The sequence below is a fragment of the Diplotaxodon limnothrissa genome, linkage group LG7 (assembly GCF_057381915.1).
Source record: "Diplotaxodon limnothrissa isolate DT_005_m linkage group LG7, D_limnothrissa_male_GT1.1, whole genome shotgun sequence".
In the NCBI taxonomy this organism is placed as follows: domain Eukaryota; kingdom Metazoa; phylum Chordata; class Actinopteri; order Cichliformes; family Cichlidae; genus Diplotaxodon; species Diplotaxodon limnothrissa.
The window spans coordinates 52876517-52900206 of NC_140602.1; the positions used below are offsets into that span (position 1 = coordinate 52876517).

Sequence of the window (23690 nt, forward strand, 5' to 3'; positions counted from 1 at the left end):
GATGGATTGAAATGAGAGCTCCCAGACATCTTCTTCTACAACTGAGTGAAGCCTGACAGTGAAACTAAATTCACAAACTTGAGGATTCTTGTTCAGTGGGTGTATATGTTGTCATTTATACAGACCCGCGAAGCAGCCAGCTGCAGCTCCGGGACCACTGCTGTGTACACAAGATTGCCATTGACCACTAGTCGAATCTCAATGGAGTCCGTGGTGAAGGCCAGGATGTAAGGAAATGCACAAACTGCAAAGACACCAGGAGGATAAGATCCAGCATACTATATCAAAAGGGTGTGATTACTTTTTTTAAATTATGAAAATTACTGTTTTATATGCCAGTGGTGTGAGCTGATTTTAAATTGAAGATGTTCCACATGTTTTAATACATTTGTGCGATTACTCTGCACTGTTGGCTTTAGTGTCTATGTGCATATTAAAGCAGGATACATTACGGATGCACAGGAGGCCAGAGGGGCAGCATTTTGTTATGAGCAGTGCCAGGGTTACTGGTTTAACACCAGCTTTTTTTTTTAAAATTTTCATCACCTTCTGTGTTAATAATAAAACGTACACAGAAACACACGCACAAGTAATCACTTGGGCCAGTCGGATGCTTGTGATTACACATGACGTTTCCATGGTGACACGAAGCTCAGCGGCAATGGGCAGGGTGGGGCCCCGAGAACTGTTGCCGTGGCAACCTACCAATAGCATTAGGCATCTGGTTCCAGCTGAAGTGGAAATCCGAGGTGTTGGACTGGATCATCGGTGTGGAGCCGTTAAACGGACAAACTTTCTTATAGTAACAAATATCTGCAAAAGACACACAGGATTCAGGTTAAAGGTATTTATGTTACACCACGATCGACAGCAGCCTTTTATTGTGAGTCGAAGAGGGCAGACAGCTTTTTGTCCTTTTATATAGCTGAAGCAGAGGGATAAAAAGCTCCCTCACTCTTAATATTCTGGAGCTGTCTCTGTGCAATTATTTTTATTCCAGTCGCAGAGGAAAAAGGCAGATAGCCGACATTACACAACATCTGAAATGTCTGGAGTCAAGAGAGGGATGGTGGTGGGGGGCACTCACAGTTGTAACACAACAGCAGACCTGCCTCCCCGTCTTCATACACATCAATGGCCGCTACAAAATTTACCTGCAGGCACAAAGAAGTCAGTTTAGTGAAATCAAAGACGGTTCAGAGGCGAAAGGTCAAATAGGAGACACTGTTTTTAACAAATAATGTCAGGTCAGCACCCTCAGGGCAATACAGAAGATACACTGCATGTCAGCTACAGATTTACTCTTCTCTAAATAGAAAGCAGAATGAGATGCTTTATTAAGGCAGCTGTTCATCCTACAGCCTGCTCATCCATTTCTCCCTGCTGAGAATGACAATGTTTGATTCACCCAAGCAGGCTGGTAATCAGCAGGTAAATAAAGCCGCTAACTAAAGGTTTCAGTCCCGTTTGGCTTCAATAAACATCACATAGAAATGCAAGAAAGCAAAGAGAAAGCCGCTAATATGTGTGTGTGTGCCTGTGTGCCTCACCCTGTTGGCCTCTGCGTGATGAAGCCGGTAGGCATCTCCAGTGCTCTCATTGATCAGGTCAAATTGATGTTTGTAGGCCACACAAATCATATTATCATTTTCCCCGGTTGGACCGTCCACCAGCGACATCACCACCGGCGGGTCGCACAGACAGATCTCCTAATGGGAGCGTGGTACACGTGGTTAACATTAGCACTCTTTACTTTTACACTCCTGTCTTCGTTCTTCTTTCACCCTCTTCTGTTTGATAGATAATTAGACTCTTTTTTAGCCCCCATTACATTTGGGTATTGAATACAATGTGCATGCTTGATTCATATGCTGTTTTTCCACCTTCTCTTTGCTCATGTGGACTTTGATTTACCCGTATGTACTGAAACTCCTCCACTGGAGAATCCGCTCCTGTGGCGACGGCGCTGAAACGCGGATGTTTCCTGGTGATGAGGAGGAGTTTGTTCCTGATGGCTGCTACTATCCTCAGCTCTGAGCCGTGGTGGGTGTTAATAGAGTACAAATGGCAACCTAAGACAAAGCGGATGAGAGGGGAGGCTGACAAAGAGATGGAAACTATAATGGATGTTTACTGCTGCAGGTGTCGTTCCCTGGCATCGTCCCGCAGATCAATGCATGCCGCTCAGACAGCTGGCATGACACCAGTGGATATAACACTGTGTGTGTATTTGTGTGTACACTGTAAAAAGGAGATTCATTAAGGTTGCACTTCAGAATTGATTAGATACTTGTTAACCTTGTAAACAACCTCATAAACATATTCAGATAATCCTTCAACAGGTCAGAAATGTAGATGTTTACTTCTTTAGGAACATTTGTACAGATGAACAGTATTTACAGCTCAAAGACATTTTTTTATGTCTGTAAGCCAAAAGCTCAGGTTTCAATCTGCTCGAAAAGCTTGTTTTCCAAATTTTTCTACTTGTATTGAGCTGTTGTCAGCTTGGCATGGATTTCTTCATATGTCCATCTCAGGCCAGCACTGTGGCTTTGGCTGCGCCTAATATGATGAAGCACAGGCCTGTTCCAGAAAACAGAGTTTGCTAACCCTGAGATGAGGATTCCCTAATCCCTGGGCTATTCACAGACTCTATTCGCTGGCAGATTTTCTTTAACAAACCCAGAGTTTCTCTCTGACTCCTCCCCTAGGTTTGTGCCTAATGCAGCTGACTGAATCTCTCTTTCATTTCCACATTCATGCAATTGATAGCAAAACAATCAAATGTGTTAATTTGCAGAAGTTTATGTCGTTACAGATGCTAATTAGATTACTTGTTTACTTCAAGCTGTGCTGGTTACTTAAGCCACCACATTCTTCCACATTTATGGGGTGGCTGTGGCTCTGGAGCTACATTGGAGTGTGATAGTAAGCAACACCTGCCAGAGGCCAGTGGAGAAGTAGGTTCCCAAGTAGGAACTTCTTTATCTCCTGTTTATACCAACAGGAGCATGGCGAGATGCTATCAGTCGATCCAATCTGTCTTAAAATAGGTTTTAACGTTGATCTGAATGTAAGAGGTTTCATCACCAAATTAGCTCTTTTCCACAGTATGCCTTTTTTCCTGTCTCCCTCCCCTCACTCCCAACTGAACCTGGTTCTGCCGGAGGTTACTTCCTCTTAAAAGGGAGTTTTTCCTTCCCACTGTCGCCGAATGCTTGCTTACAGTGGGTTGCCTGATTATTGGGATTTTCTCTTGTGTTATTTTAGCATCTTGACCTTACAATTTAAAGCACCTTAAGGGGTAACAGACACACTAATCCACCACATGCTTAAGTTGCATTACCAGCAGGGGGAAATAATAGATTTAAAGCCAAGGAGTCGTGAATGACCAATGTATGAAGTACATTTCAGGCTCCTTTTATGCCAGAAACGATTAAGCTAGGTAGCTGATATGTATCAACATTTAAATGTCTTGGAAATGTCTCTTTAAATGTTTTTACATTTATTTTCATGATGGCTTGAATTTAAGCATGCATGTCTATTTCACACTAGAGCTGCTGTTGAAGGATGCTGACAAAAAGAGCAATTTTGTAGTCTCATATTATCCTCAAATAAACCTAAAGGTATTAACAGGGGGAAAAATTTATCACAGGTGTTCGGATGGGGAACTATCTGATGCTTTCAACTTCTGTCAAATTCAAGCAGATTTTTCTATCTTGCATAAGTGTATTTACCTTTTTCACTGTGAGGATTGTTTTGCATTCTGTGCAACTGTGTGCATATTCTTGCAGATCCTGTGCGTTACCTTTCGTTTTCTCCAGTTTGTTTTCCCGGCTGTCGCACTTGCCCCTGATTAGTTGCCTCTCCTCCAGGCCTTTCTTGATCGTGCTGAGTCTGAACACATAAAGCCGAGCATCCTTTCCTGGAAACAAAACAAAAAGCTCTTCTGTTTTTTTCTGCACGAAGGCTACCCTCAATTTGCTAGCTCTTATTTAGCATCCTCCCACGGTCATGCAATGGCGTGATATTGCAGGAGGATTACTAGAAGGCTTCTTAAAGCTGGCGCACTCGCAGAAGCTTCATCAAAGCCCACACACAGTCGTGACAAATGCCTGCCATCGCATAATGACTATCAAACCTGGACGATCCCTACTTGCTTATCATCTGCAGATCAACCATTTACATTCTTTCACAGTTAAAGCAAACATCAGACAAGTCCAACTGCTGTTTGTTAGTACACAGCCACATCTCGGTTGAACTACTTGTGTGTCCTTTAAATCTTAGTCACCCTCTGTGTTTAATTTTATCTGTCTGCCTGTCTGGATATCTCTTAGTACTTTATAACCCCCTGCACTCTCACAGTCTATGTGGTTCTTCAGACAAACAGACACTCTTTTGTATACACATGCACACAGAACCCCTTTAGGGACTCGTTCTGTGCAGGTCAGCTTCCTTAAATCTCGGCGATGGATCGATGTTTTCACCGGACCAGTGGAGGTGGGCAAACGTGTACACACTAACGTACACAGGAAAAGACAGATGAAATGTAAGGCGAAGAAAAAGAACAAACATGCTTAGCAGTATCCTCCCAGTGGTCTAAGCCTACCTTTGTCAGTGCGGGTGATAAGCAGGTCCTGAGGCTCGAGAACGTGCATCTGCTTCACCACCATGGTTCTGTCGAACACGTTCACTGGGGGAAGGCTCTGTGGCTCTGAAAGACAAGTCAAAAATCACATGATTAAAGAAAATTAAATTGAAAAATCCCCGCCCCAAGTAGGGATTAAAAAAAGAAAGAGCATTTAAATAAGAAAATATTGATTGTGTCACTCACCAATGCCTAACCCTGCTGGATCAGGGCCTGAAAGAGGGACAACATCATTACCATCATCATGTTAGCTGCTGCTCTCGACATTCTGCTGAGTATTGAACAATTATGCATGGGTGCTTTAATTTAGATGGCACAGGGCGTATTGATTAGTGACCTCACCATCGAGCAGCATGACCCCTGCTGCGTCTGTGGCAACCAGCACTGACTGACCCCAGGAGTCAGCGCACACGATATCATAGGGGAATGTGCTGCAGAACAACTGGGACTCCCATGGCTGCAACACACATATTGATACAGCGCACAATAGGATTAATATTCACTTGGTTTGATAGGACTACAAATAAATCATAAATTTAACCCCCCCGGGTTCATTAAGTGCTTTTTAAACATTTCAAACATGAAGTTGTTTTGTAACGGCAAAAAATTCAAAGGTTCTTTCAAGTATTAAGATCAAGGCGGTGAGACGCTTTAAAGATGTGAGCCTCACCTCTTTTCTGCACAAGCCTGTGGTGACGAGGCTAGTCGGCGCATCGCCTCTCACTATGGTCTTCAACTTGAGGGCCTGGGGAAGAAACGGCATCAGATATGACACACGGCGTACACCTCTGAATTCTGCACTGATGGAAGTCTGAAGTCTTGCATCACCACAGTGTCTGACATCTGAAATCAAGATTTGCTCCCATGTAGCTAATGTTAGCATAAAATTAACGCTGTTGCCACGATGAGAAGGTGGCATTTTACCGCTGTGGTTGTTAGAGGTAACGATGATTTCTTTTATAAACAGAGTTATAGTTACTCTGTATTTTCCAACCTCAAATGAGGCAGGACAGAATGAAGAATAAAGTTCAGACCTACACAAATATAGACATTTTTTGAGATATTTCTGTTTCTTGAACTCTTTTCCCCATTAAGATGATCTGACGATCTACCCTGCATCATTAATGGCAAGTTTTGACGCCTTAGTAAATATCAATAAAGATGCGGTTCAATGACCATTAGAATAAATGGATTTCCCTAGGGTACCTGCATGAATAGAGACCATCCTCACTCATTTCTGATGCACATCCACTCATGTTGTTCAATAGGCAGGCTGAAATATGACATGAACCAATCAGAGGGTTGCTTCTAACAGGGTATCTAGTAGGGCTGCACGATTAATCGTTAGAAAATCGCGATCTCGATTCATACTTATGTGCGATCTCATTTCCAAATGACAACGATTTTTTAAAAAAAGATGACGATTGTACCGCATTTTGATCCGGGACGTAATCTGCATGAAAACAAGCGCTCACTCTTCCTGCTCAACAAATGACAAGGGCGGAGCCTTATACCACGTGATACAGAAGCTGTGCCGTGTGATGCTAAAATTGGCAGGGAAAAAACAACGGAGAGCACGTCAGGGATGACGAGAAAGTGACAGGAGAAAATCCGTCCCGGTCAACCACCCAAACATCAATAACGGGAACCTTATACAGCGCTTCCCTATACACGTCGAACTCCCGCAGGCACAAAGAAATTACGGAGGCTATCACTTATCACCTGACCAAAGATATGGCTCCCATCAACACTGTGCAAAACGAGGGATTTAGGAAAATGAACAACACCCTAGACAAACGCTACACATTGCCATTTCATGCAAAATCGCGCAGGGGTAAAGAGTTAAGTAGTTCTTTTTCAGCCACTGGGTTTGAGTTCTTTCAATAAACAGGATCAATCTATGTGCTACTAAAGGGGCATTTTTTAAACATATATTTTGATGTTATATGTGGCTATTATGAGGCCTTGATGAACTGGTATGTATTTTTCTATCTTTTGGGCTCCATCATGTAGCTGTAAACAGGTAGCTTGCCAATGAGCTAGCATCTATCACAGTCATTCTCTGTGGAGGAAATTGCATTTTACGGTATTTATCTGTTATTTAAATAACGCTTTCACACTCGTGGACCTTGCGCAAGATAAATGAGCCCTAACTTGCTGAAATACGCATGCTGTTTTCTATTACTGCTATTTGGACTGACATTGCTTGTTTTTCATGCTTATTTAGGTTCTGAGATCTGTGACGGCTCAAGAAGGTGACTGTACAAAAAGAAAAGTCATAATGCATCAAAGGTTAAAGCCGTTTCAGAATTCAAACACAGTTCGTACAAATGTGCAAGCTGCAACCATCTGACTGAAAGTGCCAATCCAAGCTGCACAAAGCATTACCATGCCTGCATAAACAGGCAATCTGGAGATGATGAGATCAATACAAACCACCACTGCGGTGGCTTAGCCATACAGCATACTAAAGCATCCTTCAGAACAGATCCATGAGAAATCATATTCAGATTTATGAGACATTAATGGGGAACATGACATCACTGTGTACGACGTGCACAACACAGTGACTGACCCCACTGTGAGTCAGTTTAGCTGACAAATGGCTTGTCCCTAAAATAACTGAACAATCAATGACCGAAGATGTTAGTCTTCCACTGTTTTAATGCTTTATAGAAGAGCACGTCGATACCTAAGCTTTGTATTTATAAGTCGAGAACAGTAGAAACGAGATAGAACAGTTACGTAAAGAAAAGGAAACAAGGACAACAAAGAGAAAAAGAGAGAATTACTAAGATTAATAAACAGCTGCTCGTTTAGAGTCGACTATAAATGGTTTTGACTTTAAAAACTAATTTCCTCCAACAGGTTTTTTCTACAGGGTACAGCTGTTATAACTAGTGTCTAGTTTTTAAGGCTCATATAGACTATTATAAAACAATGAGTGACGATGAAGGCATTATTAGTACTACTCAGTTCAAACCTTTGGACTTTGGATAGATTTTCAAGTTGATCAAAAAAAAAAAAGAAAGAACAAATTGTAGTAAAATTATTGATGTATTCGGTTTATGAGGGCAATTATTTATTTATTATAATTTAACTCATGCTGACAGTCACATTACTCTGAAACTGTATGAGTGATCACATCAAAAATACCCACTATCTCCCAGCCTCCCACAAAAAATGGTCATCCGGGTTCATTGCCATGTATGGTGCTTTGTAAGGTTTTTTCCCAGTATGATTATATCAGGTATATCAGCCACACAGTGACCTTCTTAGATTATTATTCCTTCTTTATCCTCCTGCAAGCAGGTGTTCAGTTCATTCAGCCTTTGAAACCCAATCAGTACAAAGAGCTTCCTCATTAATGACTGAGAGAGGGTAGTTTCTCCTGCAGTGGTAGGCAGCACTCATTACATCTGCATTTTTAGAGGGAAACAAAGAGAATAGAGTGAAATACACTAACCCATGCTAGGCAGTTTCATTTCTAAAGACCAGACTGAAGTGACTCGGGTACCTTTTCTGTTAAGTTTAGGATTATTGTTTGACTTCCCAGGCAACTCCGATTAGCATTTACTTTTCACTTGCCTTACAAATTATTACTTTTCTTCTTAAAACATCAAACAGAAGAAGCTGGTAACTGTGGAAGCACTTTTTTCTCTTATGAGTAGGACAAATTTTAACACCCTTTTTAATTTCTTTGAGTAGCTAAATCATTTAGAAAGTTTCCTGGAAATTACATCAAAAATACATGACCCATAAAGTAAATACGCCCCCACCAAAAAAGCCCAAATATGGAGAAATGGAGTGTATAGGGCTGTATAAAGCTCAATGATGTTTTTCAGCAATTTGTTCCTCTTTCTGAATTAAGCCTCTGATTACAGCTCAAGTCTGAAGTGTTCACTACAATAGAAGCTGATCAAAAAAAGGATTTTGTGAACAATAATCATGTAAAAAAAATACTATGACTTGTTCAAGGTCTGCAATGTCATTTCTACAACACTATACCACGATTTCTATACAGTGGGGTAAAAAAGTATTTAGTCAGCCACCGATTGTGCAAGTTCCCCCACCTAAAATGATGACAGAGGTCAGTAATTTGCACCAGAGGTACACTTCAACTGTGAGAGACAGAATGTGAAAAAAAATCCATGAATTCACATGGTAGGATTTGTAAAGAATTTATTCGTAAATTAGGGTGGAAAATAAGTATTTGGTCACCTCAAACAAGGAAAATCTCTGGCTCTCACAGACCTGTAACGTCTTCTGTAAGAAGCTTTTCTGTCCCCCACTCGTTACCTGTATGAATGGCACCTGTTTGAACTCATCATCTGTATAAAAGACACCTGTCCACAGCCTCAAACAGTCAGACTCCAAACTTCGCCATGGCCAAGACCAAAGAGCTTTTGAAGGACACCAGGAAAAGTATTGTAGACCTGCACCAGACTGGGAAGAGTGAATCTACAATAGGCAAGCAGCTTGGTGTGAAGAAATCAACTGTGGGAGCAATCATCAGAAAATGGAAGACATACAAGACCACTGATAATCTCCCACGATCTGGGGCTCCACGCAAGATCTCATCCCGTGGGGTCAAAATGATCATGAGAACGGTGAGCAAAGATCCCAGAACCACACGGGGGGACCTGGTGAATGACCTGCAGAGAGCTGGGACCAAAGTAACAAAGGTCACCATCAGTAACACACTACAACGGCAGGGAATCAAATCCCGCAGTGCCAGACGTGTTCCGCTGCTGAAGCCAGTGCATGTCCAGGCCCGTCTGAAGTTTGCCAGAGAGCACATGGATGATACAGCAGAGGATTGGGAGAATGTCATGTGGTCAGATGAAACCAAAGTAGAACTTTTTGGTATAAACTCAACTCGTCGTGTTTGGAGGAAGAAGAATACTGAGTTGCATCCCAAGAACACCATACCTACTGTGAAGCATGGGGGTGGAAACATCATGCTATGGGGCTGTTTTTCTGCCAAGGGGACAGGACGACTGATCCGTGTTAAGGACAGAATGAATGGGGCCATGTATCGTGAGATTTTGAGCCAAAACCTCCTTCCATCAGCGAGAACTTTGAAGATGAAACGAGGCTGGGTCTTCCAACATGACAATGATCCAAAACACACCGCCCGGGCAACAAAGGAGTGGCTCCGTAAGAAGCATTTGAAAGTCCTGGAGTGGCCTAGCCAGTCTCCAGACCTCAACCCCATAGAAAATCTGTGGCGGGAGTTGAAAGTCCGTGTTGCTCGGCGACAGCCCCAAAACATCACTGCTCTCGAGAAGATCTGCATGGAGGAATGGGCCAAAATACCAGCTACTGTGTGTGCAAACCTGGTAAAGACCTATAGTAAACGTTTGACCTCTGTTATTGCCAACAAAGGTTATGTTACAAAGTATTGAGTTGTATTTTTGTTATTGACCAAATACTTATTTTCCACCCTGATTTACGAATAAATTCTTTACAAATCCTACCATGTGGATTCATGGATTTTTTTTTCACATTCTGTCTCTCACAGTTGAAGTGTACCTCTGGTGCAAATTACTGACCTCTGTCATCATTTTAGGTGGGGGAACTTGCACAATCGGTGGCTGACTAAATACTTTTTTGCCCCACTGTATATGGAGCTGAGCAATGGCTCTTTAGTCTTTCTGAACATCTTTCAAAGCTTTTCTTTGGACATTGGCAGCTTTTTCTCTCCTTTTCAGTTTTGTCCTTTTACCTGACTATTTTCAGACTACTTCTTCAGTGAATCTACAAAAATGTTAATGATAACACAGTCTGACAGGCATAAAATAGCATTTTTGCAACAACAAGGTGATTCCCAAATAACTATTAGCCAAACTCTTGGCATGGTGTGCAGTTTGTTCTTAAAACATCTGAGGAAACTGGATAAGTGGAGGACAAAAGAAGTGCCAGACCTAAAATCTATCTACAGCAGATACATCTCTTCAGGCCCTCCCTCTATTTATGTCAAATAACACAAGAACTGGACCACAAATCAGTGGCAACCGATGTATCCGCATTTGAAACTTTTGGTTCAATTCTGTACATGTGAATATGTACGCAGGAGGTCAGGGGAAATCCACATTAGTGAAACAGTGTGGGATCATCTTAACAGAGGAAAGGTAGCCGATGTCCAAATAAGAGCTCTGAATGGCTTTTAGCAAGCCTGGAGAACTGTTCCTGAGGACCGCCTGAGAGAGTTCAGACTGAAAGTAGTCATACCAAATATTGACTTTCAAGCTCATTAAATTTGTACAAACTATGTTTTTACCTTATATATGCTGTATTTCCATATATGTTTGCACATATTTCAATAAACTGTTGCACCTTTCTCCCATAGCAAAATGAATGAAAATGAGAGGTGGCTTAAGACTTGCACAGAATTGCTCTTTGGAGTTTCTCACAGAACACATGAGGCTATTTTACATGTCTTTGTGTGCTCAGTACTTAGTTACCTGCCCTATTCTGACAAACTCAGCCTGGCGTGCCTCCTCCTTCTTACGTGCCGACTTTGGAGACTCGGGCAACACATCGCTGAAGGACCGTCTGTTTAACATGTTCTGGGGAGAAAAGGGAACCTAAACATGGAACGCACAAAATGTGACACATGCGCGCACACACGCAGCCACACGGAGAGAGAAAAAGAAAAGCAACAAGGGTCTTAGAAGTGAAGTGAGAACAGCAAGAGTGAACAGTGCACTGCTTGAACTAAGCTGTATTAGGAGCAACAGTGAAAGGAGGGGAAAAAACAACAGATATAAGAACTAAAGTGATGTGAGGAGAGAGAGCCCTGCTGAGAAAGTCAGCATTGCAGCAGAATCCAGTGGAGTGTGGTGCAGTATGCGGAGGCTGCAGTGGAATACAGCAGAGGACAAATCAGCAGCGACTCCAGTCGCTGCAAGTGACTGAAGTGACAAGGAGGAGTCAGGAGGAGAAGAGTGGATTGATGGCAAAAAAAGTACAACAACAGGTCTCTGCAGCAGAGTCGTGGACGGAAACGCTGCTGTACCTTGTGCAGGTCAGGCATGAGGTCTTGATAGAGCGAGCGGATCAGCATGTCGAGGGTCCGCTGACGCTTCTGGGCAAACGTCGGTGTCTCCAGTGTGGCTTTCTCTCCATTGATTACTGAAGGAAATGAGGGAAGATCAGTGTAAGGGAGACAGAGGGGACGCAAAGATGTCAGCATATCTGATGAACTTTTTTTGAACACTTTCATACATTTGACTAATAAAAAGTCCCTGAATTCTTGGTGATCGGTAAATACAGGCGGGGATGGGAGAGGGGGTCCAAACAGTGGAACGCTTTCCTCTGAGAAGATCTTTAACCTGCGGCAGAGAGCACACACATGAGATCGTAAAGAGCCGCAGATCAAGTAACTTCATCGACTCTTCTGTAAACCAAACACACTCACCTGTAACTGTCATTCTGGCTATTGTACCTAACTAATGCAAAAATATCTAGATGTGAAAGTAAAGGAAACAATTAAACCACATACAGTCAAACACATACAGTTCCACTGCTCTGATGTGGATGTGACTTCATTATCTCAAGCTGCTGTAAACATGGCTCATGTTGTTGGCTACCACTTAATCTCTGTGACAGTCGCTGTCCATGTGAAGGATACGGGTGAAGTGTGATCGGATCATAGACGGCTTGAAGGATGACGAGGCATCATCGCCTTCCTGGAATACTATGGTAACAATGTCATTTCCAATGTGCCTCTTTCTCTCCACCTGACAGAATAGATGAACAAGAGAGACACCGAGATAAGGAAAAACACGGCAAATTAACCTCGGCACCCTGCAATTTATGTGTCACAGGAATTATCTACCAATAATTGTTATTTTAATAAATGGCAATACAGAACTGCATGTACAGATGATGACCAATGAATTCTTTGACTTTGAAACATGGTAGTTATTGGGCAGGTTCTGGAGCTATAGAAACATTATTCCTATGATTTGCTAGGCCAAATCAGCAACCCAAATACTTTACCAGTGTCAGCCATCAGCTGATGTTGGCTAAAAATCTAAAAAAGATATTTCACGGAAAACCACAATTTCAAGGTTTTACCAAAACTATTAGAATGATTCTTCTGAACATCATGAATGTTTGTACAAATGCTTATCTCATGTATCCATACTACAATATTTCATCTAGACCAGGGGGTGGGCAACTCCAGGCCTCGAGGGCCGGTGTCCCTGCAGGTTTTAGATGTGTCCTTAAACCAACACAGCTGATTTAAATGGCTAAATTAGCTCCTTAACATGTCCTGAAGTTCTCCAGAGGCCTGGTAATGAAGTAATCATGTGATTCAGGTGTGTTGACCCAGGGTGATATCTAAAACCTGCAGGACACCGGCCCTCGAGGCCTGGAATTGCCCACCCCCTGATCTAGACCAATGATCCGGAGAGACATAGTGGCTGACTGTAAAAAAAACAACGATGTAAAAATATATGAAATCGAGAAAACACTAAAAGTGTTACAAAAAAACAGAGACCAAATGTGTACAACCACACTTGTAACGCACCTGCTGTTTGTTCTCTTTAGAGTAGGGTAACATCGTGGAGACGTGGAACATGAGCTCATGACCTTGATACACTGTGTAGATGGACTTAATTCCTGTAGTGTCATCTGCAGACAAAAACAGTATAACATAACACAGAGAAAAAAAAACCTTAATGGATGGCCTCCTTTTGAATGTGATGTTTTGTTATGTGATCAAACGGTGCACATTCTTACTCTTGGTGTCTAACCCTCCTCGGTAACCTGCCCATCCCTGCAGTGTAATGGTATCACCCAGCAGACTGAGAAACTTGTCGAAGTTCTCACTTCCCGTCTCTGCAACAACACAAGTCACTAAGCAGATATCGTCTATTGTGGTATGTAGTGTTTTTTATTTTAATTTGACATTTTGGAAAAAGTACACTTTTGGTGACCAGATCTACGCCACTCTTAAGTTTATATGCTAAGCTTAGTTTAGCTTAGCTTAACATGAAAACTGTAAACAAGGTGAAAAAGCTAGCTTGGTTAGTAACATTAATGAGGTTATAGAAAGTCTTGTCATCTTGCTAACTGTTTTAAGCCTATCCTTTAACAAGGCCATCAGAGCTTACTTTATGTTTTCTATATTTTTACATGCTGTAGTGCCTTTTTTAAGAGCATTGCTATGCATGCAAGTTGCTATGATCAATACAACCGTTATATCCCAAATTTGAATAATATGTATGTATCAAGTCCATAGTAACTACATAAATTACTAAAAACTCTAATAAACTACAAAAAAATTGAAAATCGGTTTTGTTTTGCTTACACATTTTTCTAGTTACAGAAATATCAAAGGTGTAGCCCTCGAAATTTTAAATGCAAAGAAAGTTGAATGAAATAGTTTTCAACCACAGGAAATTCATTCGGACTTCATAATTTCAGTTTTACATTTTTTATAAACTGCAACAAAAACAAAAATAGATATTAATGTGCAAAGAAACCCTGCATGTGCATCAAAATAAACTATACGGAAGAAGATTAGGACCACTGGGAAAAAAGTGGGCAAGTCTTTCTTTTTCTTCTTTTCCAGAATTCTGAGAAAAAAATAATTCTGATGAAAAAGTCAGAATTCTAACTTTTTCATCAGAATTATTTTTTTCTCAGAAGTCTGACTTTAATGTCAAAAAAATACTTGCCCACTTTTTTTTTTCTTTCGGTAGCCCTAATCCTCTTCTGTAAAACTATTTCCAACAGTGAAATCAAAGTTCTAAGTGTAAAAAAGGCACAAAGTCAAACATAACTTTCATTATCACTAGCGGATCTTAAAATGGCCCTGAAAAAAAAAAAAAGAAAAATTCCTGCAAAAATGACATAATTTCTGGTTTTCGCAGTAAATCGCAGACGTGTTAGTTCATGCTGATAATGTGATGATGTTTATTCCAGCATAGGAAGTGCAATGGAAAGTTGATCAGATCCGCAAAGCGTGTGTCTGGATTTCTTCTGACGCTATTTTGCAAACCCATTAGTAGAAGGAGACTGCGGCCAGGGACAAGTTGAATGCATGATATGTAAGTAAACTCCTCTGTTTTCATGTCAAAATGCCTCATCTTATTTGATTGTGGGTCTACCGGGATTTAAAAATAGTTACGCAAATGGAATTAAGGGCACTCCCATCGGCGTTTAAGGGCTAAACAAGCTAGCGCTAGTGACCAAAAATGATGATGCCCAAAGATGGCAGCAACCTAATTGTTCATATTAAGCTTCAACATGATAATACACTCATAAATGGTTGATGTCACAGTGACTGTCCTTTTTAATATCGTTAGCTTCATAGCATAAGTGCCTAAGTCATTGACTTAGTCAAATGACTTAGGCAATTATGCTATGAAGCTAACGATATACAGTCTTTAATTCGAACACTAAATAATAAATGAGCATAGCAGAATTTACCATTACTAAACATCTCGTCATCTGTGAGCTGTCCATCTTTGGCATACAGCACACCAAACTTAAAATTGACAGAACCCTAAAAGAAAATTGAGTTAGATTAGAGATTAACAATTCAAAATAAATTCTACGTTTTTTTTTTAAAGAAATGTAAAATAACATGTAATAGATTAAACAAAAGATCCACAAAAGGTAACAAGAAAGGCTAAATACTGATGACCAAGAAAGAAAAATATTAATCTGCATAACACTTGAAAGAACAATTGTAGTTGTACACATGCAACCATTTCAGCATATAAAAGCATATAGACTCAAACATGCAGAACACTAGAAAAAAGAAAATCAAACTGCATTAATGACAGAAAATTCCAGGATTACTGCAGACATGCTAACTTATCCCATGAAAAACATATCATATTCATACCTCCTGTTCCTCCAACACCAACAGGTCCTGGGGAAAGAGGACACAACAACTGTCACTGACCAGCACTACAGCTAGAGATGACACAGCCTAAGGACATTATGAAGTTTAGATGTTGCTGATCCGGGTTGGCATGAAATGGGTCGGTGCTATATTTCATTAAGAGCCTGCCGTTGTGCTGGTGTCATTCTCACCTTCTGAATCTCTGGGTTGAGGATTTCCCTGGGGCCTTTCTCAAACCTGTCCATGTTCATTGCACTGTACAGGCAGAAGCAGGAGCAGCAGAAAAAGGAGGAGTGGAAGAAACAGAGATTAAAACCCCAAGTGTTTAGTGTTGACGAAAGACAAACAGCCCAAAGGTTAACACTCATTAAAACCTGATACAGGGGATTTCCCATCTAGCTTGAACCATTTGTATTCATTTAGAGTTTGTGCAGCAACTTAGCCTTGAGTAATTTAAAATCTCAAACCTTCTGTTTTCTACATATTTTAATATCTTGTTACCAGTCACTGATGCAGCGTTCAGGTCTCTCTTCTGTGGAACCAGCTCCCACTTTGGCTAGAGGACACGGACAGCCCCTTTACTTTTAAGATTAGGCTTAAAACTTTAACTTAGTTATGCGGCACTAGGCCTAGGCTGCTTGGAGCTTCCCATTATGCACTGATTGTTTTTTCTTCTCTCACATTTTTTTACTCTCTGTCTGTTTATAGACTGCTTTACATTTAATCATTAGTTCACGTCAAACTCCGGCTCTCTTCCACAGTGTGTATTTTCCCTGTCTTCCTCCCCCTCAACCATCTGCTGCAGGTTTCTGTTAAAAGGGAGTTTTTCCTTCCCACTGTCACCGAGTGCTTGCACATAGGGGGTCATCTGTTGGGGTTATTTCTCTACTGCTGTAGATCTTTACCTTGTATTGCTGTGATTTGATTTGATTTGAATATTTCTTTTGTTCTAAGTTCAGTTAGATTGTGCAATGCAAATAATTACATCTGAACTGTAGAATGAGAAAACAACAATATAAAATCTCATTCATGTATTGGAAAGAGGGCATAAAGAGTAGTGACTACAAGGTCTGAGCTGCACGTCTCACCTTAGTATGGACTTGACTGATAGTGTTTTTGTTGGGCTGTAGGGAAGGGAAATCTTCAGAGTCCCCTGTGTGAACAAGAGTGACACAGATCAGTGATTATCATATTATAACATAGTGGGTTTTATACATCTGTTCATTTTGGAAATAATTAGTACATTTTTTGGTGTGTGTATTTAGAAATTCAGACCACAAAAGAGATTTTTCAACTACTCGCAGAATAATTACAGAGGACTTAAAAGATTAAACAGAAGCAATTCAAGAGAAGACAAAGTTGTTCTGTTCAACAACAACATCCTGTACCAGTTAGAGTCTGACAGAAACAACATAAATCAATGTGATCAGGCAGCGGAGGTGCATCACCCTAATCAGGTTCCAGACGAGGCTGGAGGGCAAAATTAGATCCAAGCTATCTTGGTCATGAAACTGAATCACAGAACTAGATGCACACCATAATAATCATGCATCTCTCTCTAACACACACACACACACACACACACCTACACAAACGGTGACTCAAAAGTGGAGTAGCATAGTGCCTTAAAGACTATTTTTAAGGGACTTTGCACATTTTGTGCTTTTCCGTGTTTAGATCTGAGGAACAAAAAACACACCTCCCACAACTGTTTAATTAAGCAGAAAATGTCTGTGTTCAGGATTAATCTTTGCACCAGTGTGCTAAAACTTTTAATACCTGCACTTTTAGTTGGAGACTTTATATTTTATGGGAATTTAGACTCCACGACTGCCGCTACATTTATCTAACTTGCTTTAAAGATTAAGATTTTAAAGAGAATAAATGTTTGTGAATTATTCTTTAAGATTACACATGATGATTTTTTTGTTGATCATGTCATTGGGCTGCAGCTATTTGATGAAACTATTGAAAAGTATCTCAGCATTTATAGGTCCAACAGTGAGAAACTGCTTACAATACAATGAAATGCAGTCATGTCATATGATACAGTTTGCTGAAAATGCTTTCAATTAATGATACCTGCAAAAATATAAAACCTTATATATCATTTTACTCAGAAAAAAAATTGCATATATCCTGAACAGTTTTGGGAAGGTTACTTTTAAAATGTATTCCACTACAGATTACAGAATACATGCCCCAAAATGTATTTTGTAACGTATTCCGTTACGTTACTCAATCAGAGTAACGTATTCTGAATACTTTGGATTACTTAATATATTATCAAGCTTTTTACAACTACATGAATGTACTATTGCTGTGTGATTTATTACTATTACTGAAGGTTATTCGCCATACTAATACCAACCAGATTTTTAAATCTTAATATAAAATGAGTAACAGTAGGTGGACATTAGGTAAGGCTGCACTTTTTGGAGCGATCTCGTATAGAAAACTATTCCGCGTGTATATAAAACAGGCCCACAGCTCCAAAAGGGACCTCTGGCTAATACGTCAGTTCTGTGTCGGGCTCGTAGCCGAAAACTAGCTTTACTTTGTTGCCTGCGTCAACTTTGCCAGCGAGAGACAGAGAGAGGCGTTGAAAGGCTGCTGCAACGGAACTTATTGTTTCGGAGGAAAACACGAACACGGTGTAAAGTCGAGTCTTAATAGCTTGCTGGGCTACACTGTCCATGAGGCTACATTCTTTAGGGCTATGCCAATAACACTCTGCCTATTGCATTCATATTAAATAAGTTTTTGAACAATAATTTGTGAAAATATTTCGTCACGTCATTATTTGGGCCGCAAGTAGGGGTGACATGGGTCGAGAGATTGAGACACAGGCCTCTTAATGCGTGTTTTGTTTGGGTTTCCACCGGCGTGGAATTACCAAAAATAGAGAGGGGACAGCATGACATATGAAACAGGAAAAGACCGCCGTGTAATCCAGTTACTTCAACAAAGTAACTGTATTCTGAATACCACCTTTTTAAACGGTAACTATAACGGACTACAGTTACTCATATTTTGTATTTTTAATACGTAACGGTGGTACATGTATTCTGTTACTCCCCAACACTCATCCTGAAGGTCTAAGAGATGTGACGCATTTAAAATTACTGCTGCTAGGTGCATAGACAGTGAACTCACCGTCTTTCTCCAGAGGATGGCTCGGTACTGGGGAACACGTTGGTTGTTCTGGTCCGAGAGGACCACCGATAGGTAGAAGGGATTCTTCTCTGCATCCGTGCCCACATAATTTTGGTGGACTATGGTGGACAGAGATCATTTACAGATATGATTAAGATTAAGAGATCAAGATTATTCAACTGATTAACTTATACAATAGTAAAATGGATATTAAATCAAAGCCCTGCCATAATTTTTACTCTAGATGCAGGAAAAAAATGATAAATTGAGCTGGAAATTTCTGCCTCCTATAACATTTTGGATTTGGTCCTTACATAAACAGCTAATCCTATACAACACAACACTCCAACAGCATCTGTAATCACTAATGGACAAATATCCAACCCATTCAATTTAAACAGAGGTACGAGATAAGGATAATCATCATCTCTTCTGGCACTTTTCATTGAACTTCTTGTCTCAGCCATAAGACAGACTGATGACATCATAGGTATAGCAACAAATTTACATAATCAAAAATTCAGTTTATATGCAGATAACATTCTTCTTTATTAACTAATCTGACAACTCACTTTCTGTCAGTCCACACTCTGATCAACTGCTTTGGAAAGTTCTATGGCTACTCAGTCCTCTGGTTGAAATCCAAGATTCTGCTTTTCAGCCATACACAGTGGGACGCTGGGACTTATACCTTGGAATATACGCTCATACCCCACTGATTCATAAAATCCAAGAAGACTTTGACAGATGGACAGAGTAAGCTATCTACTTGAACTGACCCATGTTATTCCACCTCCAGGCTGGTTCTCCTGGTGTTAAAGTTTTGATTAGTTTAAGTTAAAAATTTAGATTTTTCTGTCATAGTAGGGGCCCAGTCATCTCTCTGCTGTTTTATCTGTGTTTTTAGTCTTTTTGTTGTTGATGTTTTTTCATTTTTTGTCTTCCTTCCTGCCTTTTCTTTCATTAAATTCTCTTCTTTCATTCAAAACCTAGAGTTACACAGATCGCAGCAGAGTCTCTGCCTCTTTGGTTGACAGGGTAACATATCCAAACAATGCCAAACAGCCATCCAAACCCAATTAGATGCAGGTTCTCTGCTGCCTCTTTCTTCGTCCTCACCTCAGCTAATGCTTTCTTTTCCTGTGTGTGTGTGTGTCTCTTTTATTCTATTTGGTTATAAGCTCTGTTTATTCCTAATCGGTGATGTTTTTAAGCTTAAGGTAAGCAGTAACGTGAAGCTGCGTTCCAATTATTGGCTTACTACTGAGCCTCGTTCTTTTTGAGCAGCCTCAAGAATTATTGTCATATTTAATGGAGTATAACAGGGAAACAGACACAGAAAGATTTATTCTTATCAGTAAGATGTGTGCCACTGTGGGTGTTTCATCAAACAGGAAGCTTGTGTTAAAGTAGCTGGCCTCGAGTTCATAATGTGTTGTTTTGTGCGATGCAGTCGACTCTGCCCGGGCTGTGAGACACAGATGGCTCAGCTGCGGTCCAAAACAGGTCGAGCCAAATTTCTTGCGACGTGGCTCATTTTTAAACTGCCCGTGCCATAGTATGATTAGACCCTGGCCAGAAGAGGAAAAAGATGCCTCTTATTCTGTTATTCCATAGCTGATAGTTTTCCTGTCTTAACTTTCCTTCACAAATATCTCTGCTCTTTACCTCACCTCTCAGCTGATCTTCCTCACTAAACTCATTACAGGGAAGCCTCAGCAATGAGCTTTTAAGACTATGGAAGTAATGCAGAGTGGGAATAATGCGGGTGGAGAAATTATGAAAAAGGTGCAGGACAGGTGACCAATACAAATAATTCCTAACAGCTTCTCACAGTTGCTAGGTTGCTGCACAGTCTCATTTCAGAAGCTAAGGGTAAAATTTTAATTGTGCTATCTTGTGCAGCGTTGTCTGTCTAGTGATACTGTATGTCCTTAGTGAGCTTTCTCCTTGGGTGACGTATTGGGCTGGAATGTAGTTAAGACTCTCAGTGGGGATATGGTTAGATGAATGAAAAGCGGTGCATGAGGACAAGGCTGATAACAAGCTTCCAAATATGGAGGCATTTCTTGATCTATGTCATGCTAGCTCTGTGCGTGAGTGTATTTTTTATACAGAGCACAGCAGAGAAGCACTGACCTTTTCCCAAAAAGTATTTAAAGAACCATCTGGTGTGGTACTCTGGATTCTCCAGATGGACATCGGTTCTCCTCCAGGTTCCTGGAGTGTAGTCCAAAGTCTGTTTCAAACACACACGCACACACACACACAAACATATGCCACAATGTTATAATGATAGTCACAGCTTGAGTCACAGCAGTCTTCATTGTGGAAAACTGTTACACAATAAAACAGTACTGATTATATTACAGGGCAGGAAATCAGATACAGCAAAAGCAAGCTATAATGTAACTGTTTATTACTTGTATCATGGCTCTCAATTTAAAAATGTGGGAGGACTAAGGTTTGAGATTAAGAGAACCTTTGTCTTTGCGGATTGCATCACATCCTAAATAATACCAAAATGTTGGACAAAATCGAGGCAGTGAATCATAATAGGGCGGCCCCATGATAGAGATGCATTGTTGCTGCATTCTTGGAAATTGACTTAAAAAGGAAACAAAGATCAGCAAATGCAGGAGCTACTGTATTCGCAGTACTGGTCAGCGTTTGTTCTGCTCACTCAAGTTATCTCTTGTCATACATACAGCTGACAGAGGACAAATGCCATAGCCACAAATAATTTTATGTACATGTGCATGTATTTCTTCACATAAAAATCTTCCTGATGTTTCCACAACAAATGTTTCACAATTAAAGCCTTAATAAGAAATGGGATGGCTTAGTATAAAAGGAATTTAATTAAACACAGATAAAAAGAAATGTTGAGGCTGTGTAAACAGGATAAAGCACTAACTCAAAAGGGACTAAAATATGACTATAGTTGTCAAAAAAAGGAATGACGTATATGATCAGTTTAAGCAGGTGAGGTAAATAAAGACCTGCCACAAGCGAAAAAAAATGTTTAAATTTCATCTTTTTTTCCCCACAAAAAACCCCACTAGACAGACGAGATAAAAAAAAATTTGAAATCCCTGTACCCTCTGAAGGTAGCCTGCAGCTAACGGCAGCTTCAAAGTTGGAACGTTTGCTTGCTGTGCTCGAGCTGACATTGCAAATCAATCATCACATCAATATGACAGCTCTGACCAATTTGTCAGTTTGTTTTCATGGGCTCTCTGGCACAAAATAAGGTTTATGATAAATGTGGCAATTCTACTTCCTCAGGGGAGAAAAAAAGTGTTTGCTGTGCTCTGGCACCGCACTAACCCCTGTGCATATCACTATAAAATAATGGTGTGTCCACCAGGAGTGTGTAGATTGCTTGATGTGAACAATTTCAGCAGCTACAGAAAGCAAACTGGCCTGCATTTAACAAGAAAAAAAACCCAACTATGGGAGAAAAGCCAGAATTTATGAAACAGGCCTGTTTAATCATCCGTTATTCATCTTGTGACCCCTTAGATATATCTTTTTGACCTAATGGATGAGTCATAAACCCAAATTTGGGAACCACATGAAGAAGCAATTCGTAGCGGCAGCTACATGAGTCATGTTAAAGGGATACTTATTGTCCTCTCTGCTGAGCATTAGATAAGAAAATCAATACCACCTTTATATAACATCGTAATTAGGAGTTTTAGAGGACCTGGAAGGTATTTTTTGTAACTTTGGACAGAACCAGGAAATCAGTTTTCCCATACTTCCAGTCTTTATATTACTCTACTCTAGCCACCTCTTAAATTAGCTTTAATACTATTTAGTGAAAGAATGGCAAATGAAAAAGAGCTTAAAATATTATTTTATGAAATTTTCTGTCACCTTCAATCAGCTTGAGTTAAAACAGGCCCTCAAAACAATTACGGATCCAAAAATCAGCACAAGAAAACCTTGAGAGCCAGACTGAGACAAGAGGCTTGTGTGTGATATAGTGCGCACCTCGTCTGAGGAGCCATTCTCCACCCTGAAGCGTCCCGCCCTCTGAATGGCCCCATCTGCATCACTGGATATCAGCTGAGAGGAAGACAGAGACAGACATAGTGAGAGGGAGACATGGTCAAAATTAGACACCTGATAAACAGTGACTTGTGGCAGACAGTAATAAACCGACTATAAATACACCAGAGCCCGCTGCACTCACAGAAAAAAGAGGAACCGTGGTGAAACATCACCTCCATGTGACAACAGCAGCATTAGCAACCCCTTTCCATGAATATGTTACCAACTAACCCTCTTCACCCTTATTCACTCAAGTCTCCCTTCACTTTAGAAACAGTTTTTAACTTTTAAACTTTTCTCCTAATTTTCCTCAGGCACCCTCTACTTATCACCACAATTATCTGTCTCATGCTGACTCACCTCTTACTACTGCAGCACTAGAGAGGAGACATCATGAGATGAAATGGGAAAGTTAATAGTGCGGAGACTGAGTGAAACAAGAGAAGACAAAGCCTGAGAGCAGCTCAGCTATCCTGTCTAACTGTGTACAGCTTCCAAAACCGGTCCCATATTTGGGCAAATTTTGATGCTTAGTCACTCTCTTGCAAAGAGTTGCAGCTGATTTTTGTGCAAAGTCAGTGATTCCAAATATGACCTAGAATCATCATCACGTCACCATTTCAATTTAAGCATTTCAGACCTGAGGTGTAGTTATAGTGTGCACTCCTGTAAACAGCCCATGATTCTGTAACTTGTAGAACCACCTTTAGCAGCAATAATTTAACAGTTTCTCACATCGCTTTGGAGGAATTTTGTCCCACTCTTCTACACAACATTGCATCAGTTTATTGACGTTTTTCAGGCAACCATTCACCGCACGCTTAAGATCCCAACATCACATTTCATTTGGGTGGAGGTATAACAACCCAAATAATGACCTCTCCACCGCTGTGCTTGGCAGTTAGTGTGAGGTGTTTGTGGTGATATGCAGAAGTGTTGTGGTTCGTTCAGACGTAC

General features: G+C 40.6%; 1 protein-coding gene across 2 annotated transcripts in view; it reads right to left on the reverse strand.

The window, feature by feature from the left end:
* Positions 1 to 23690, reverse strand: part of garnl3 (GTPase activating Rap/RanGAP domain like 3) — an 87112-nt gene that overhangs the window by 8082 nt on the left and 55340 nt on the right. For both annotated transcript variants that reach the window (XM_085358425.1, XM_085358426.1), the window contains exons 3-26: positions 22674 to 22748; positions 20814 to 20913; positions 18675 to 18793; positions 16607 to 16671; positions 15710 to 15773; positions 15519 to 15545; positions 15098 to 15173; positions 13403 to 13501; positions 13191 to 13294; positions 12285 to 12393; positions 12072 to 12117; positions 11879 to 11985; positions 11670 to 11785; positions 11116 to 11238; positions 5319 to 5393; positions 4991 to 5105; positions 4835 to 4861; positions 4610 to 4714; positions 3809 to 3925; positions 1915 to 2072; positions 1551 to 1709; positions 1088 to 1154; positions 706 to 813; positions 126 to 244 (exon numbers count right to left, since the gene is read on the reverse strand). In XM_085358425.1, coding sequence (XP_085214551.1) covers positions 126 to 244; positions 706 to 813; positions 1088 to 1154; positions 1551 to 1709; positions 1915 to 2072; positions 3809 to 3925; positions 4610 to 4714; positions 4835 to 4861; positions 4991 to 5105; positions 5319 to 5393; positions 11116 to 11238; positions 11670 to 11785; positions 11879 to 11985; positions 12072 to 12117; positions 12285 to 12393; positions 13191 to 13294; positions 13403 to 13501; positions 15098 to 15173; positions 15519 to 15545; positions 15710 to 15773; positions 16607 to 16671; positions 18675 to 18793; positions 20814 to 20913; positions 22674 to 22748 — 2280 coding nt within the window. The remainder of the gene's footprint in view (positions 1 to 125; positions 245 to 705; positions 814 to 1087; positions 1155 to 1550; positions 1710 to 1914; positions 2073 to 3808; positions 3926 to 4609; positions 4715 to 4834; positions 4862 to 4990; positions 5106 to 5318; positions 5394 to 11115; positions 11239 to 11669; positions 11786 to 11878; positions 11986 to 12071; positions 12118 to 12284; positions 12394 to 13190; positions 13295 to 13402; positions 13502 to 15097; positions 15174 to 15518; positions 15546 to 15709; positions 15774 to 16606; positions 16672 to 18674; positions 18794 to 20813; positions 20914 to 22673; positions 22749 to 23690) is intronic.